Source organism: Anomaloglossus baeobatrachus, chromosome 2 (assembly GCF_048569485.1).
Source record: "Anomaloglossus baeobatrachus isolate aAnoBae1 chromosome 2, aAnoBae1.hap1, whole genome shotgun sequence".
NCBI lineage: Eukaryota > Metazoa > Chordata > Amphibia > Anura > Aromobatidae > Anomaloglossus > Anomaloglossus baeobatrachus.
In genome coordinates, this window is record NC_134354.1 from 691653309 (window position 1) to 691672536 (window position 19228).

Sequence of the window (19228 nt, forward strand, 5' to 3'; positions counted from 1 at the left end):
AGGAGGCGGGTCGCCGGCCACAGCGACGTCGCAGGGCGGGTGAGTCCATGTGAAGCTGCCGTAGCAATAATGTTCACTACGGCAGCTATTGTGTCGCCCTGGGCAAGCCAGGGGACACAGGTCACAACACACACACACCCCACATTCCCTGCAGGTACACCAGCTAACCCACAAATCCTTGTTGCCTTCCTCCAGAGGTTGATGATTCACACCAGGGGGTGGGCCAGGCGGTTGGCTCCGCCCACCGAGGAGGTCACAGCTCTGGAGGCGGGAGAAACCAGAGAGAACAGTGAGAGAGTCGAGAGAGGAACATGAAGGAGTAGGAGGTGAACAGAGTGTAGCTCAGGAGGGAGCGAGAGTAAAGTGAAACATCAGTGAGAGAAAGCCTGAAGTTGGTCTGTGGCTGTGTGCCGAGACGGAGTCAGCAAGGTCAGCAGACGGTGGTGAAGGTCTGCAGTGGGACTGTCTGGAGGTTGCTGGAAGGACCACGGAGGCTGTGTGTACCCGGGGGTCTGGAGCAGTATACAAAGGGCAGTCAGCACCAAGGCAGGGGCTTTTCGGATCCCGGCAAGGCTAGGAGTCGCCGTAAATTGCCAAATCCGTTAGTGAAGGGGACGTAGATCCCCCAACAAGCAAGTCCTGATTGACGGCAAAGGTCCAACCACAACGGGGAAACACCGCCACCGCCAAGGCACCAGTTTCCCAGGGCCGGCGCCTGCAGGCAAAGTGTGGCGCTCCTCCGGCCCAGATTGTAGTCGGGGAGCGGGTAACCGGTGGGAAGCCATCGCTACCAAACAGACATTTCAAAGGTGCAGGGAAGAGACCGTCACCGCTAACTGCAGGGAACCGCAGCACCGTGAACCGTCCGAGGGACCCGTCCAACCAGCCGTTTGTTTACCGAGAACTGTGTCGTGTTTACTGGCTGAGTGAGTACCTCAGTGCCGCAAGGCACAGCGCTGCCCCTGCGCCCCTGCACCCCACTGGGCCCCGGGATCACCAACCCCTACCCACGGAGGGACAACACAACAACTGGCTGCTCCGCCTCACCATCCCCGGGATCCCCATATAGAGCAGCGGTGGTGTACACTCAATCACCACAACCGTGGGTGGCGTCACGGACAATGAACAATCTCCCCAAGCAAAATCCCCTTTTCACTCACGGGCGAGGAGTGCCGCTCGAGAACCCCCGGGATCCGGCCCACAGCTCGAACCACCACTGAGCAGCAGTCGCCGGACCCGAGCAGAAGGGGTGAGCGTGGTGTGCTGACACCCTCCTCCCCGCCCGCGACATTTACTATATTATATCTCTATTGCAGGATCACATCGGCTGGAGGAATGTTACTCGGCTGTTGGTCTTTGCCTCTGACGACGTCTTTCACATGGCAGGAGATGGTAAATTAGCCGGTATCTACATCCCTACTGATGGCCGCTGCCACCTCAATGAGAATGGAGAGTATCACCACAGTAATATGTTTGTGAGTAATGATGATATTTACAGTTCTTGCCCTCAATTTGACAACTATAGTCTGTTTTCAATAAATCTTTTATTCCCCTTGTGTCTGGCTCAGGATTACCCATCGGTGGGACATCTCTCCCAGATCCTTACAGCGGCCAATATACAGCCTATATTTGCTGTCACCAGCAATGTCCTCCCCACCTATCAGGTGTGTACCAAAATGACCTCTATGTAGGAAGAGCAAATAAGCTTCACTGTCAGGTTGAAGACTTAATAGTTTTAGTGTTTAATCATCCTGTCCACATATCCTTCATTTTGGGCAGAAATGTAAATCACCATTTTAGTGTATATATTGTGGCTCTGTAATCAGATCATTTTATGCTGATTATTCAGTATTTGAAATATTGTATTTTGAGTAATTTTTGGAACATTTACAACAGCCAAAGTGAGGTGTAATGGACCCAATACTGTTATAAGTAGGACCTAGTATATTCTATACCTTACTCCATTTTGACAATCTCATACTTACCAACATAGTTGATAAAATAGTGAAATTTAACTCTCAGCCCAAAGGACTGCCCCAAGTATGACTTAGGCCGGCTTTGCACACTACTATGGGGAGATAAGGTATGCACACCAGTGACTATGTAAGGGGAACATGGTTCCATGTATTCCCCTTACATAGTCACTGGTGTGCATACCTTATCTCCCCATAGTGATGTTTTTTTAGGTTTTTGCACCCAGTTCAGACATAGAATGGAGTTCCAAACGTTATTTCTTAGGCTTTGCACACTACGACATCGCAGGTGTGATGTCGGTGGGGTCAAATCGAAAGTGACGCACATCCGGCGTCACTTGCGATGTCGTAGTGTGTAAAACCTTTTTGATACGATGAACGAGCGCAAAAGCGTCGTTATCGTATCATCGGTGTAGTCTCCGACATTTCCATAATGCCGGTGCAGCGACAGGTACGATGTTGTTCCTCGTTCCTGCGGCAGCACACATCACTGTGTGTAAAGCCGCAGGAGCGAGGAACATCACCTTACCTGTGTCCCGGCTGCAATAAGAAGGAAGGAGGTGGGCGGGATGTTTACGTCCCTCTCATCTCCGCCCCTCCGTTGCTATTGGCCGCCTGCCGTGTGACGTCGCTGTGACGCAGCACGCCCCGCACCCTTAGGAAGGAGGTGGATCACCGGCCAGAGCGACGTCGCAGGACAGGTGAGTGCATGTGAAGCTGCCACAGCAATAATGTTCGCTATGGCAGCTATCACAAGATATCGCACGTACGACGGGGGCGGGGACTATCGCACTCGACATCACAGCATCGGCATGCGATGTCGTAATGTGCAAAGTACCCCTAAGGCCTGTTTCACACATCAATGAAAAACACAGACATTTTTCACGTGTTAAAAACGCATATGTCCCTCCGCGTTCCGTGATAAACGGCACACGTGGGTTATCTATGTGATATCCGTGAGACGTGATCCGTCATCCATGATTGCACATGGACTTATACTCTCCTGTCCCCGCTCCTGCTGTCCGTGGTGGTAAACTCTTCGGCTCTGCTATGTTTCCACCCCCGCTGCAGCTACTTCCGGGTCGGCTGTGCAGTGCATAAATGAATATGCATGACAGTAAATTAGCCGGCTCCGAAGCAGCAGCCAGCAGAGGCCAGAGACAAGCAGTGCTGGAGAAGGTGAGTATAAAAAGCTTCTCAATTTCAATGTCCATGTTTTTCTGGTACATGTTTCACGGATCACACCATAGTGTGGTCCGTGGGACATCAGTGATGGCAGAAAAAAACGGATATGTCTCCGTGCGGCAATAACGGACATGCGTGTACGCCGCACGGAGACACGGTTAGTGAAAAATCACTGATGTGTGCGCAGACCCATTGATTATAATGGGTCTGCATATGTCCGTGATTCTGCTACGTATAAAAGCTAGCACATACGTACCAGAATCGCTGATGTGTGAAACAGGCCTAAAACAAAGTGGGCAGGGTTTATGTAAAAGCCACCTCTTTTCAGACTCGTACATGCCCAAATTCACCAAGATATTTCACAAAATTTGGAGCAGTTTCAACGAATTTGGGACAATTGGAGGGTGTATACACATATATAAAATGTTTACTCTTAAAGGATAGGTGGAGACTTCTATCTTGCCGGGAATATGACAACTGAGACCTCCACAAAGCACCAGAAGCTCCATTAATTCTCTATGGGACTGGTGAAGATAGCGGAATGCTGTGCTTGGCTATCTTTGACAATCCTATAGACAATGAATAGCGTGTCAGTCATTGCTGTTCGAATCAAACAAAGAAGACAAGACTGGCAACATGTTTGATGTAAAACCACAGGTGTTTAATTATCACATCACTGTAGTGCCAAACGACAAATTTTGCATAACTATATTGTAAGGAATCAGCTCTGGTAGGCAATGGCAGGGGCGCAGTAAAGAGGCACACACAGGTTCTCAGTGATTAATTCATACTGGTAACAAACAGAAAAAACAGAGTCTTATTTCAGACAGGTATGTAAAGCAAAAGTCCAGCTTGTCAAACAGCATAGCATAGGTCCCGGATGTGCCAGTGTACCGCCCCGGGCGTGGCAGCCGAGCCGCTCGGATCTGGACCTTCAGTGGGTGGCTCAAGGTTCTCTGGACCCGGGTGTCCTGCGGTCACGTCGATCAAAAAGGGGTTTGCGGTTTGGGGACGTATGTGTACAGCCGGAGCCGTGTTTAAGTTCGTGACGTCACCCATGGGATGTGGTGAAGGTAGACACCACCGCTGCAGTTACGGGGCACCCAGGGGAGATGTTCCGCAGCAAGTTGTTAACCCCTCCATGGGTAGGGATGGTGGCCCCGGGACCCGTTGGGGGTGTTTGGCGGTGCAGGGAGATGGGCGGCCGGAGGGCACTGATGTACTCATGATTAGTAAACACACGAGTCTCTGGTAAACCAAGGTGATGGTGGTCGGTGCCCGCAGCCGGCTGCAGTCTGGTCCACCATCCGGTTGGTGGTCTCTGCCTTTCTCCTGCACCTGTTTGTGATGGTGAACTACCTGCGCTTGCAACTTCAGGAGTCCGCTCCCCGGCTTGTGGTTGCCTGAGGAGCCCTTTGCTCGCAGACGCTGGCCCGCGGGATCTCTCTGCCATGGCGGTGGCTTTCTATCCCCCTCGTTGGGCTGTTGTCTTCAGTCGGGACTTTGGGTGGGACGGGACCTATAGTCCTGGCCGCAATCAGTTAATTAGCTAGCCCCCATTAGCTTCTGGACCTAGCTTCAGGGTCTGAGTACCTGTCGGGGACTTCCTCGTTGGGAGTTGGGTTGTACATCTTGCCAATCGTGCCTTCCAGGAACCCGGTATTGCTGCAGAGTCCTGGCGTCTCTGCTTTTATAGCTGCGTTCACATGCAGCCAGCCGCCAATTGCGTCCCCCTTAGCTTCTTTCCGGCCCCTCCTCTATCGGGGCGGGGTTTTGACCTTCGCTCCTCTACTACTCGAGAAGACGCTCGAGCGGAAACTTTTCGCGACAAAGATGGCGACTTCTGAAATTTTTCAGCCGGATACCTCCGGCGGTCACAAGGCGTACCTCTACCCAACGGCAGAGCGGTAAATCCTGTTCGTGACGCCAAGTTGTCGCGGGCGGAGGAGGGGACGCCGCGCTCTCCCACTGCTCGGGTCCGGCTGCCGCTGCTGCTGCGGCCTGCTGCTGCTCGGTGGCTTGAGCGATGGGCCGGATCCCGGGGACTCGAGCGGCGCTCCTCGCCCATGAGTGAAAGGGGATTGGTTTTTGGGATAGTTTATTGTCCGTGACGCCACCCACGGTTGTGGTGATTGTATGGACACCACCACTGCTCTGTATGGGGATCCCGGGAGCGGTGACAGGGAGCAGCAAAGTTGTTAGTTCTCCCCTCCGTGGGTAGGGAGTGGTTGTCCCGGGGCCCAGTGATGAGGTGGGTGATGAGGGATGGCGGGGCCAGTGCAGGGCTTGGTGGGGTGCAGGGACGCGGGGGCAGCGCTGTGCCTTGCGGCACTGTGGTACTCACTCAGCCTGAGACAGAGACACAGTTCTCGGTAAAACACACGGCTGGAAAGACGGTTCCCACAGACGGCTGCACTTGCTTTTCCCCAGTAGTTGACGGTGACGGTCCCTTTTCCTGCACCTAATGTTTCTGTGTTGGTAGCGATGGGTTCCCACCGGTTACCCACTCCTCGGCTTCAATCTGGGCCGAAGGAGCCCCTCTCTTTAACCGCAGGCGCTGGCCCTGAGAAACTGGTGCCCTGGCGGTGGCGGTGTCTCTCTGTTACGGTTGGACTGTTGCCTTCAATCGGGACTTGGTTGTTGAGAGACAGTCGTCCCCTTAACTGACGGATTTGGCAAATTATGGCGACTCCTAGCCTTGCCGGGATCCGAAAGGCCCCTGCCCTAGTGCTGACTGCTCTTCGTATACCAGCTTCTTCTTCAGCTTTTCTCCTTAGTTCCTCTACCACTTCACTTCCTTCTTCTTTCACTTCCCTAACTGTTCTTCTTCCTGTCCAAACTCTATCTGCCTGGTTCTCCCGCCTCCAGGGCTGTGAACTCCTCGGTGGGCGGAGCCAACGGCCTGGCCCACCCCCTGGTGTGGACATCAGCCCCTGGAGGAAGGCAACAAGGATTTTTGGTTAGCCTAGTTGTTCCTAACTGGAGTGTAGGGTGTGGTGGTGTTGTGACCTGTGACCCCTGGCTTGCCCAGGGCGTCACATTCCCCCTTAGCAAAATGCAGACCGTCCGCGGGCTGCCCGTCCAACACCGGTTTTATTTTCTGAAAAATATATAAAAGGTAAAACGGTAAACATAACAACTTATGACATCATCCCACATCGGGAGGTTCAGTACTTAAACGTTGCAAACGGTTTACGGTTACGGTCTCCGCTCTCTCCCACCCAAGTAACCTGGCCCTGATGCTGCCCCTAAAGCCCAGGCAGCACCCCTTGACCCCAGTCCAGCACAAGTTACCCGAGCGGGATCTGTCCTTCCCCTCCAGAGGGTCACCACCGGTTCCTGTGGTGGCTGGGCCCCAGCCTGCTCTGCTGTGGGCCCTCCCTCCAACCTGCCTCTCCGGAGGCGGCAATTGCGGAAACGGTAACGGTAAAACAACTTATTTACATGCCACTTAACGTTTGTGGTTGCCCTGCAAGTTCACGGGCTTGTCCATGAGCAGTTCCTCATGCAACTTTTTAAACGGTCCCCACGGGGACAACGGTGCCGGCAACGGCCGGTTCTCTCAATCACGGTCAGACAATCTGGTAACTGTTCGGTTATCATTTTTGCTTATCATCTTTAAAACTTTCAAACAAAACTCAGTGGTGGTCCCAACGGGGACTGTGCAACGGTGCTCCGCTGCCTTACTCAGATTCTTCTGCTGAGGCGGACCCATCCTCCGCCACCAGCATATCAAACATGCACTGACATGCCTGCTGTGACAGGGGTACCCGGTACCCATTTCCACCGGTACGCGGGGTATGGAAAACCACGGGGTCTCCTACATAGCGGGAACGCTCACTTGCCTCTTCAAACTCAGCAGCGGACCCGGGGCTGGGGCCGGAGTCATCATCTCTTGTTCCTGCGCCAGGCGGGTTACCGCCAGCTGCCGCAGCTTCCTGGCCTCCAGCATCCAGCACATCAGATCCCTCTGCAGCAGCACGGGGCAGCAGGTCAGGCGAGATTACACTGAGGCGCCCCAGAAGTAACGGCAAGGATGATGCATAGGTCGAGACTAGGCCGGGCCCCTCAGCCGCAGCGGCCTGTCCTGGTAGGACATAGGGACGTGGGTCACCAGTCGATTCTGCTACATCCGTTCCCCCTCCGTACATCGGGGCGGTTGCAATCAGCATCTCCACCTCGTTGGTCCACTGCTCCATCATTCTGAAGATCTGATCCTGCTGACGTTGATGGAATTGAATCACCCGGGCTTTCATCCATGCCACGGTCCCGGGCTCGGGGTCTGGCACAATCACTGCCGGGGCTTCTGGCACATTTTCATTACAGGGCCGCGGTTCCAGCGGTTCCCCCGGGAACGATTCGGGAACGTCCTGAGTGTCTGCAGCCGGTTGGTCCGCCGGGGCGGATTGGCAGGGTATCGCTACCAGTTGGGCAGGTAGCAGGCCTAGTGGTGGGGCGGCAGCAGCTAACGCGGGTAGCGGGGCGAGAGGCAGGGTGAGCGGAGGCAGGCCGGGCCCCTCAGCTTCAATGGCCGATCCCTCGGGAATACAGGGGCGTGGGTCTCTTACCCGCTCCTCCAAATCCTCTTCCACCTCGCGTCTCCGCATAGCTGCCACCACGTCCGCCATGTCGGTCTCCCACTGCTCCAGGAGGAGTTGCATGTGGGCCTGCAGACGGTTACTCAGCGGGACGGTCCGGTCCCTCAACCACGTCGCCGTGCCGGGCGCGGGGACTTCCTCGTTGGGAGTTGGGTTGTACATCTTGGCAATCGTGCCTTCCAGGAACCCGGTATTGCTGCAGAGTCCTGGCGTCTCTGCTTTTATAGCTGCGTTCACATGCAGCCAGCCGCCATTGCATCCCCCTTAGCTTCTTTCCGGCCCCTCCTCTATCGGGGCAGGGTTTTGACCTTCGCGCCTCTACTATTCGAGAAGACGCTCGAGCGGGAACTTTTCGCGCCAAAGATGGCGACTTCTGAAATTTTTCAGCCGGATACCTCCGGCGGTCACAAGGCGCACCTCTACCCAACGGCAGAGCGGTAAGATCCTGTTCCTGACGCCAAGTTGTCGCGGGCGGGGGAGGGGACGCCGCGCTCTCCCACTGCTCGGGTCCGGATGCCGCTGCTGCTGCGGCCTGCTGCTGCTCGGTGGCTCGAGCGATGGGCCGGATCCCGGAGACTCGAGCGGCGCTCCTCGCCCGTGAGTGAAAGGGGATTGGTTTTTGGGATAGTTTATTGTCCGTGACGCCACCCACGGTTGTGGTGATTGTATGGACACCACCGCTGCTCTGTATGGGGATCCCGGGAGCGGTGACAGGGAGCAGCAAAGTTGTTAGTTCTCCCCTCCGTGGGTAGGGGGTGGTTGTCCCGGGGCCCAGTGATGAGGTGGGTGATGAGGGATGGCGGGGCCAGTGCAGGGCTTGGTGGGGTGCAGGGACGCGGGGGCAGCGCTGTGCCTTGCGGCACTGTGGTACTCACTCAGCCTGAGACAGAGACACAGTTCTCGGTAAAACACACGGCTGGAAAGACGGTTCCCACAGACGGCTGCACTTGCTTTTCCCCAGTAGTTGATGGTGACGGTCCCTTTTCCTGCACCTAATGTTTCTGTGTTGGTAGCGATGGGTTCCCACCAGTTACCCACTCCTCGGCTTCAATCTGGCCCGAAGGAGCCCCTCTCTTTGCCCGCAGGTGCTGGCCCTGAGAAATTGGTGCCCTGGCGGTGTCTCTCTGTTACGGTTGGACTGTTGCCTTCAATCGGGACTTGGTTGTTGGGAGACAGTCGTCCCCTTCACTGACGAATTTGGCAAATTATGGCGACTCCTAGCCTTGCCGGGATCCGAAAGGCCCCTGCCCTGGTGCTGACTGCTCTTCGTATACCGCTCCAAACCGCCGGGCAACCACCCGTCCGCGGTCCTTCCAGCAACCTCCAAGCAGTCACCCCTGCGGACTATCACCGCCGTCTGCTGACCTTGCTGTCTCTCAGTCCGGGGCACACACCCGGACCAACTTCAGGCTTTACTACTCTCACTTCTCTGTCACTTCAGCTTTTCTCCTTAGCTCCTCTACCACTTCACTTCCTTCTTCTTTCACTTCCCTAACTGTTCTTCTTCCTGTCCAAACTCTATCTGCCTGGTTCTCCCGCCTCCAGGGCTGTGAACTCCTCGGTGGGCGGAGCCAACTGCCTGGCCCACCCCCTGGTGTGGACATCAGCCCCTGGAGGAAGGCAACAAGGATTTTTGGTTAGCCTAGTTGTTCCTAACTGGGGTGTAGGGTGTGGTGGTTTTGTGACCTGTGACCCCTGGCTTGCCCAGGGCGTCACATACCCCCCTTTGCGCTCCGGTTTCTGAGTCGGTTCCGTGGGTCGGTACCGGCAGGCCTCTACCCTGTCCCGGTCCACCTCGGTTCCACCGAGCTGTCTTCCTGGCTCCTGCAGACAGAGGCCTCCGTCTGCCTCCTAGCCAGCAGTACCAGGGCTCCTACCCTGGCACTGGTTCAGTTTGGGTCTTTCCTTTGCTGGAGCTGCAGACAGCTCCAGCCCACACCTCTCCTCTTGACCTCTAGACATCAACTTCTCGACTAGACTAAACATTCCCGTCCCAGGCTGTCTGAGACTCCTAGGTGGGCGACTTCCAACCGCAAGGTTCCACCGGCCGGTGTGTTCATCAAGCTCTGAGGAGGGTGACTAGGTTTTTAAATGTTTTGCTGCTGTCACCTTGTTAGGGGACTGGTGTAGTGCGGGGCCCTATCTGTGACTACTTGGCCCGGCCAGGGCGTCACACCAGTCCATTCAGATATGTTATTCCCACAAATCCTGCTTCAGCTTTCCAGTCCAAACACTCTCCACACACTGTGAGGCTCTGGCTGCTTTTATGCAGTCTTAATTAATGCAGCTGAGCAGCTCAGGCATTGCCCTAAAAACCCGGACTAGCAGAGAAGGTCCAGGCCAGGGTTTGACCCCCTTCCCTGTTGCTCACCAGTGCAAAAGACACTTTCTAGGAGGAATACTGTATATCTCCCATCTACCACCATACCCTTTAATGCATCACAATATGCTGTATGTACAGCAACATGTGGTGCTCTTTACTGCTAGGTTATTGACATTTGCGCTGCTCTTCATACAAACATACCATGTGTTATATTCATTATCATTGGAAAATGGTGTGATTTACTAAATGGGTGAACTGTTTTTGTTTTTGCTTTTTTTAGGGACTGAGTGAGCTCATTCCTAAATCTGCAGTGGGTGAGTTAAAGGAGGATTCCAGCAATGTGGTTAATCTGATTTCTCAGGCGTATAATGTGAGTATTCATGGTTTCATAGTTTTAAATGTAGACAGACGTCCATCGAGTTCCACCTATAACCCAACATATTGACTCAGAGGAAGGCAAAAACCCCATGGGGCAGATGCGAATATCTCCATATTAGGGGAAAAATTCCTTCCCGTCTCCACATGCGGCAATCAGACTAGTTCCCTAGAGCAATGTCCCATCACAGAATTTAGTACTTATATAATCTGTAATATTATATTTTTCATGAAAGGCGTCCTGGCCCTCCTGGAACTTTCATTTAATCGATTTTCGAAATATATTTTATAGATGAAGGTCCAAAAATGAATTTATATATCTTACCTAATACTGTCTATCTTTCCAGAATTTGTCATCCACTGTGAACTTGGAGCATGTAAATTTACCAAAAGGAATTCACATCTCTTATTCTTCTAATTGTCCTGACACTTCTAATAAAGGGCAACCATATGGTCTGTGTTCAGGTGTCAAAATTAACCAAATGGTAAGGAAACATATTTATAAAGTATATATAAGTATGTACATAAAAGTATATCAAACATTCAAAGTGGTAAATTGGGGGTAGGAGAAAGTATCCAACAATCCACAGTAGTACCACACAAAATTAAAGCAATGAGTCAAAGCACTCGTGGTTAACGCCAAACCTCAAGTGTCCACCTGTCTCCTGCCTGCGTTCAGCAACATTTTCTGATGTCTCCCATTTCCAAAAGCACTTCTACTAATGCCTGTAGTGGCCAATATTGCGCAATTGCCTTCTTTGGTTTTTCCACCACAAGTAGTAATAGATGAATAATGGAATTCCTTTCTATACATGTAATACCACTGTCTGTGCTGTATAAAAATACCGGAAAGGGAGATAAATGAAAATTGTGTGGGACCCAATACAATAAAAGATTACCTTATTTTTATATTGCACTTAATTTTAGACGTTTTACCCTTGTAAGTTCTGTGTCATCATATCAAGACAACTGTATCAAAAAATGGGCCAGTCACACTCACAAAACAAAATTACAGGTGTATTTGACTGCTTTGTTAGCAATTTTCATCCTATTGAACTGTTGTGTCTGGATCTTTGTGGAGTGCACTGATATAAAGGTTTCCTTAGAGTGTGATCCGTTGTGCTCACAAACACATATCAGCATACTGGTCATCTAAATAAGAGATAAAAGTCCTTATGAAATTCCATGTATGAGCAACCTTTGAACAAGCCATTTGGGTGAAACCAGTTGGTAAAGTGTTGGCTCCTATATGAACTTTGTTATAGACTTTAAGGTGCTAACGTGTTTTGGTCAAGTTTCAGATTTGTAAGCCAAAGACTCCAACAAACAAACAATCAATCAAAAAATTGTACTTATGCAAATGACTTCAGACATACAATATTTGAATAGTTGGAAGGCACCTCCAGGGTCATCGTGTCTAAACACCTGCTCAATGCAGGATTCACGAAACCATCTCAGACAGACAGATGTCTGACCAGCCTCTGAAGGCGCCATTGAAGGAAAACTCACCACCTCTCATGGCAGCTGGTTCTACTCATTTATCACTTTCGAAAATGTTTTTCCAATATCTAATCTGTATCTTCTCCTTTTCAGTTTCATCCCATTGCTCCTTGTGTTTCCATGTGCATATGAGAATAAGGATGATGCATCCACACTGTGACATCGCTTCAGATATTTGTAGACATCTATTAAGTCTACAAAGGCAGACTGTATCACGGACAGAAATTTTTTAAAAATGTTATGAACTAAAAATAGTAAAAACAAAAATTGAAAAAAGATAACAATAGGTAAATGCCATTGTGTATAGCTGGAAAAAAAATCCACAAAAACTAATTGTGGAATAGAAGTGTTTCCCATTAGCCCCCACATAAACTACAACTTGAAAAGCCAAAAAATAATAACGTTATTACTCTTACAATGCATTGATATGAGAATTAAAAAGTTATTTGGCCCAGAATGCCCCCCTAAAAACCATTCAAAGGGTTAAAGGGGTTTCCAACTTCTTGGAGGTAATTTATATTATTTATTTCTATTAAAGTAATGGGTCCCTGTTAAAAGTTTTGACTTCTCCAGCCTTTTCTTTGTGCTTGCTACATTTAACACTAGAACTACTGGACTCGTGACACCTATATAGAAATACATGGTGCAAAGTAGTCAAAATGACTACCTCAGTAGTTCTAGTGTTATATAAAGAAGAAATTGTGGCCAGAGGTAGACAACCCATTTAATAATTGTTTATTATTCACGAACATCATAACAAGCATTTCAAAAGATCAGTTCATGGTTGATTGTATGAGATTACAGATAGAAAGGTGAGACGTTCTCAGAAAAGTTTGTGATTTGTTTCCTCAGGTCGAGTTTAATGTGACATTATGGATGGATGAGAAGATTTGTCAGGATGGACTGCAGAGCTTCAAGCTCAGGGTGCTGGGATTCAATGAGGAGATAAATGTGGACGTAGAGCCGGTGTGTCACTGTGACTGCAAGGACGAGGAAGCTTTCTCCGATTATTGCACGGGGGGATCTGGAAACTACAGTTGTGGAATCTGCAGGTGATGAGATTCTGGGGGCTGATATAGCGTTACGTTATCACACCATAGTATATGGGTTCCAGCCAGTAAGAGAACAAAAGTTCACATGCAATGTCATGTCGTCATATTGATGTAATGTGAGAAGAACATGTGTAGCAAAAGTTGGACTGAGGATTCCTATAAACAGTTGGGGAGATTTGTCATGAGTGATAGGTTACAAGTCAGTTTCGCTTGTGGCTCCATTACCATTATTTGCAGCAAGTTTCTAAAACTGTGGCACAATGTTTAATACATTGGTGCATCTTCAAATATAACAGTTTCTGACTTTTAAGAAGCTGCAATTCTAAATCTGTCTTAGGCCTCCGACACACATCCGTGCCACCGGTACGTGTTTGCCATTTTTTGCACGTACCGGTGGCACGGAGACACGTTCAGCAATACCACCCTATTGTAGCAGGCACACACACGTAAAACCGCACGGAACGTGTGTCCGTGTGCGTTTGTACGTGTGTGCGTTTTTCTACACGCTGACATGTCCACGTTTTCTCCGGCAGCATGGGTGTCACACGGCCCGCACCCGTACCACACGGATGTAGTGTGGATGCGGTCCCGTGTGACATACGCCGGAGAAAACACACGTGTCAGTGAAAAAACCCAAAACATTTACTCACCTTCTCCAGCCCTCCTGTCTCTGCCGCTGCTGCTACTTGCTGCAGACCGCCGCTCATTATACTTATTTAATATTCACTTCACTGCGGCCGGCAGCAGCAGCAGCGGGGAGACGGCAGTGCTGGAGACCGAAGATCAGCACCACGGACAGCAGCGCGGACCACGGGAGTATGCAAATTACCGGTTCTACGTGTGCTATCGCGGATAGCACACGTAGAACACACGTGGACCGCACGTACCCGAGACACGTACTTACCACACGCAACACGCAGGGTAAATACGTGTCTCGCGGCACGTGTGTGTGTGTCGCCCTGGGCAAGCCAGGGGACACAGGTCACAACACCACCACACCCCACACTCCAGGTAGGCACACCTGCTAACCAGAAATCCTTGTTGCCTTCCTCCAGAGGTTGATGATGCACACCAGGGGGTGGGCCAGGCGGTTGGCTCCGCCCACCAAGGAGCTCACAACTCTGGAGGCAGGAAGTAACCAGGCAGAAGAGCTCAGGGAGAGCTTGAGTGAGGAGTTCTGTGAGGGAGGAGGAAGTGGAAGGAGTGAGGAGTAGCCCAGGCAGGGGCTAAAGTAAACAACAAAGTGAAAGCGAAGGGAGAAAAGGAGGAAAGCAAGCAAAGTGACAGAAGGAAAGAAAGCCTGAGAGCCCAGCCGTGTGTAGGGCCAGAACAGCAAGGTCAGCAACGGCGGTGACTGTTTGGAGGGGGACAGTTTGGAAGTTCCTGGAAGGACCCCGTTGGCTGTGTGCCCGGTGGTCTGGAGCAGTGTTCCGAAGGACAGTCAGCACCAGGGCAGGGGCCTCTCGGACCCCGGCAAGGCTAGGAGTCGCCAAATTTGCCAAATCCGTCAGTGACGGGGACGCAGATCCCCCAGCAACCAAGTCCCGATTGACGGCAACAGCCCGACCATTACCGGGGAGACACCGCCACCGCCAAGGCACCAGTTTCCCCAGGGCCAGCGCCTGCGGGCAAAGTGTAGAGCTCCTCCGGCCCAGATTGCAGTCGGGGAGCGGGTAACCGGAGGGAATCCACCGCTACCATCAGACAACATAGGTGCAAGGAAGAGAAACGTCACCGTTACCTACCGGGAGTGCAGGTGCAGCCGTCTGTGGGACCGTCCTACCAGCCGTTGGTTTACCGTACAAACTGTGTCCGTGTGTCAGGCTGAGTGAGTACCATAGTGCCGCAAGGCACAGCGCTGCCCCCGCGCCCCTGCGCCCTCCAGGCCCTACACTTCACATCTCATCACCGGGCCCCGGGATCACCAACCCCTACCCACGGAGGGGCAACACAACACCTGGCTGCTCCGCATCACCATCCCCGGGACCCCCACACTGAGCAGCGGTGGTGCAATCACCACAACCGTGGGTGGCGTCACGAACTATAACAATCCCCACACCCACATCAAACACCCCCCTTTCACTCACGGGCGAGGAGTGTCGCTCGAGAAACCCCGGGATCCGGCCCACGGCTCGAGCCACCAGGAGCAGCTGCCGGACCCGAGCAGAAGGGGTGAGCGCGGTGTGCTGACACCCTCCTCCCCGCCCGCGACAACTTGGCGTCACGAACAGGATCTTACCGCTCTGCCGTCAGGTAGAGGTGCGCCTTGTTACCGCCGGAGGCATCCGGCTGAAAAATTTCAGAAGCCGCCATCTTTGGCGCGAAAAGTTCCCGCTCGAGCGTCTTCTCGAGCAGTAGAAGCGCGAAGGCCAAAACCCCGCCCCGAGAGAGGAGGGGCCGGAAAGAGCTAAGGGGGACGGAAACAAGATGTCTGCACCCGACGGAGCCGCTGGAGGAGCGGTGGTCGCAGCCGCAGCGGCACACGCGGATGGGAATGGGCCTGCCCAAGTCCCGGTTGTACCGGCGGGAGGTGCCGCGGCCCCCGCGCTTGCTCAGGTCATGCCGTTTTCCTTGCCCTATGCACCCGGAGCTGCCTGGCTACCGCAGTATGACGGGAAACCGGATGCCCTACAGGCTTTCCAGAAGAAGCTTAACCCGTTGCTAGAGCTGTATCCCCTGACTGATAAGCAACGTGCGGCGATAGTGCTAGGCCAGTTAACCGGTGCGGCGGAGCAGGAAGCGGAGACCTGGGCCGAGGGGGACCGGCTCTCTGTAGCCGCCATCTTCGAGAGGCTACAGACTGCCTTCGAGACCCGGACCGAAGCTGAGCTGAGGATGCAGTTTTACCAGTGCCGGCAACGAGCTGGGGATAGCATTCGGGACTATGCTCTACGTCTGCAGACCGCCCTCCGCACGCTGAAGCGGGTGAACTCTATTAATGAGGCGGATAGCAACAAGATGTTAGTGGAGCAATTTGCGCAGGGGATGAGGTCCCCTGAGGATCGTAAACAACTCCGGCTGTGGGCCCTAGAACACCCTGATGTGGACTTCGCTGTGTTAAAGGAGCGGGCTATTAAAGCACTACAGCCCCTAGCTGCTGAAGTTCTGGAACCCGTCCCGTGGCCCGTCGAGACAGCTCCTGTTATGGCGGCCTCAGCCAAACCAACCTCTGTAATGCCTGCAGCCCCGAGCAGCACCGTCGAAGAGTTGGCCGCCCAGGTCCGTCGCCTGGACGGAGACCTTGCCAAAATCCTTGCTGCACTGCAACCTCTGACCAGATCCCAGCCTCCAGCGCAGATACAGCTCGCTGACAGTCCCGAAGATGTTCCCTGGATGCAGCGGAGAAGCGTTAACAACCCGCGGAGCAGACCTCCAATCTGCTACAAGTGCCGTAAGCCGGGCCATTATTACCGACAGTGCCCGTTAAACGAGCAACCCCTGGGGCCCCGGGCCAATCCTCAGGAGTAGAACACCGTGGCCCCCCGGACTGGCGAGACCGATATGTCGGGGCCCGCCCTATCATCCCCGTGGCTGTGGACGGCATACCAGTGATGGCTCTCTTGGACACTGGATCACAGGTAACTACCATACCGTATACGTTGTATCAGCAGTATTGGGCCACAGACGAGCTGGCGCCTCCAGACCCTAGTATAAATTTGATTGCCGCTAATGGACTTCCATTGACCCAGGTGGGGTATAAAGAAGTGGCTATGACAGTGGGGCAAGCTGAACTGCAACATCAGGGCATGATTGTGATCATGAATGAACCCAGTGATCATAACCCGAAAATAGTGCTGGGAACCAATGTGATGGAACACTGCATGGCTGATGTGTTGAACCTTTTGCAACGGCTAGCCGCCACGGCGGCGGGGAGCCGGCAGAGGGCTGTGCAGCGTGAGATCCGCGCCCTGATGTACCGCCAGCATGTAAGCTCAACCGGAGGGGAGATTGGTGGAGTGCGAGTGATGGATGTTGCTCCATTGACTGTGCCCCCTAGGAGTGAGATGATGATCTGGTGTAGGGCAGCAGTAGGGCCTCAGGGGCGTGACTACCCTGCGATGATGGACCCCATGCCTTCCGAGCACTGGCCCACTGTAGTGGCCGCCCGAGGGGTGGTAGATGTGAAGAAAGGGAGAGTGCCTGTGAGAGTGTTGAACTGTGGGGAGGAAGAAGTCAGGCTCCCCCCCCCGGTATGCCACCATTGCCAAACTGCTCACCCTGGACCCTCACACTATCCAGGAAGCCCGTCCATCCACACTCCCACCTACCACCAGCACTTCCCCACCCCAGGGGGACACCAAGGAGTGGCACCAACAGCTACATGTGGGCACTGATGATACCCCTACACATCACAGGGCAGGGGTACACAGGGTAGTGCAGGAGTACGAACAGGTTTTCAGTAAGCACCCCCTAGACTTTGGGCAGATCAAGGGGGTCCAACACCACATTCCCACGGGTGAACATCCCCCTATTAAAGAGAGGTATAGACCTATTCCCCCTGCACATTACCAGTGTGCCAAAGATATGTTGAAGAATATGAAGGAGGCAGGGGTTATTCGGGACAGTTGTAGTCCCTGGGCCGCTCCGTTGGTACTGGTCAAGAAGAAGGATGGTACCATGCGGATGTGTGTGGACTACCGGAAGATCAACCAGATAACCCATAAAGATGCCTATCCATTGCCTCGTATTGAAGAATCTTTGGCTGCACTGAGATCTGCAAACTACTTCTCGACCCTTGACCTCACCAGCGGATACTGGCAAGTGGCCGTGGCCCCCGAGGACCGGGAGAAGACCGCCTTCACCACCCCGATGGGGCTCTGCGAATTCAATAGCATGCCGTTTGGGCTGTGCAATGCCCCCGGGACCTTCCAACGGTTGATGGAGTGCTGTTTGGGACATTTAAACTTCGAGACCGTCCTGCTGTATTTGGATGATGTGATTGTCTATTCCCAGACGTATGAAGCCCATCTGGAGCACCTGGCCGAGGTGTTCGCGTCCCTTGCCAAGTTCGGGATGAAGTTGAAGCCCTCGAAGTGCCATCTGCTGAAACCCAGGGTGCAGTATCTAGGACATGTGGTGAGTGCGGATGGTGTTGCCCCCGACCCTGAGAAGATCATTGCCATCCAGAGCTGGCCGAGACCAACCACAGTGAGGGAAGTAAGGCAGTTCCTGGGTCTGGTAGGGTACTATCGGCGTTTTATAAAGGGGTACACGAAGATGGCTGCCCCCATGCAAGATCTCCTCGTGGGACAGACCAAAGGTGGTAGACCCATTGGAGCCCCACTGTTGTGGGAGGACAAGCATGAGGAGTCCTTTGGCCAGTTGAAGGCGGCCTTGACCGGAGAAGAGGTCTTGGCGTACCCTGACTATGGGCGCCCGTTCATTCTCCACACGGACGCCAGTAACGTGGGGCTAGGAGCGGTCTTGTCCCAGGTCCAGGATGGAAAGGAGAAGGTGATTGCCTACGCCAGCCGAAAACTCCGGCCGACCGAAAGGAACCCTGAGAACTATAGCTCCTTCAAGCTCGAGCTATTGGCGTTGGTGTGGGCTATCACACAGCGGTTCCGCCACTACCTGGCGGCAGCAAAATTCACCGCGTTTACGGACAACCATCCGTTAACTCACCTGAACACGGCCAAGTTGGGCGCGCTGGAGCAGCGGTGGGTAGCCCGGTTAGCCAACTATGATTTCACCATAAAGTACCGAGCTGGTCGTGTCAACATCAATGCAGATGCACTCTCCCGGATGCCCCATTTGTCAGAAGAGGGGTGTGAGGACGACGACCTCGAGGAGATTGAGCTGCCTGCGTTTCACCAGCCGCCTACTGAGAGGGTACAGGTATGTCAGCAAAGGGTGGATCTGGACCCGCGGCCCAGTCAAGAGTGGCAGGACGCCCAGGACCAAGCGCCGGCTGTCCGCCTTGTCAAGACTCTGGTGGAACAAGGCGCCATGGGAATGGACCCTAGCGCTCCAGCCGAAGCCCAACGCTTGTGGAAAGAACGGAAACGGCTTTACCTACACCAAGGGAGGCTGTACCGTGAGCTGATCAACCCGAAGACCCATGAGAAAATATGCCAGTTGATCGTTCCTCAGGCTGATGTCGCTACTGTACTGCGGGCATACCATGATGGTGCTGGCCACTTCGGGTGGAAGAAGCTGGAGATGCTGTTGAGGGAGCGGTTCTATTGGAGTGGGATGCGTGAATCGGTAGAAGCCTGGTGC

The 19228-nt window shown here is 53.1% G+C and overlaps 1 protein-coding gene across 1 annotated transcript in view; it reads left to right on the forward strand.

Annotated features, from left to right (window-relative positions):
- Positions 1 to 19228, forward strand: part of ITGB7 (integrin subunit beta 7) — a 66768-nt gene that overhangs the window by 20601 nt on the left and 26939 nt on the right. The window contains exons 4-8 of the mRNA XM_075334538.1: positions 1317 to 1475; positions 1569 to 1664; positions 10360 to 10449; positions 10802 to 10939; positions 12807 to 13006. Of these exons, the coding sequence (XP_075190653.1) occupies positions 1317 to 1475; positions 1569 to 1664; positions 10360 to 10449; positions 10802 to 10939; positions 12807 to 13006 (683 nt within the window). The remainder of the gene's footprint in view (positions 1 to 1316; positions 1476 to 1568; positions 1665 to 10359; positions 10450 to 10801; positions 10940 to 12806; positions 13007 to 19228) is intronic.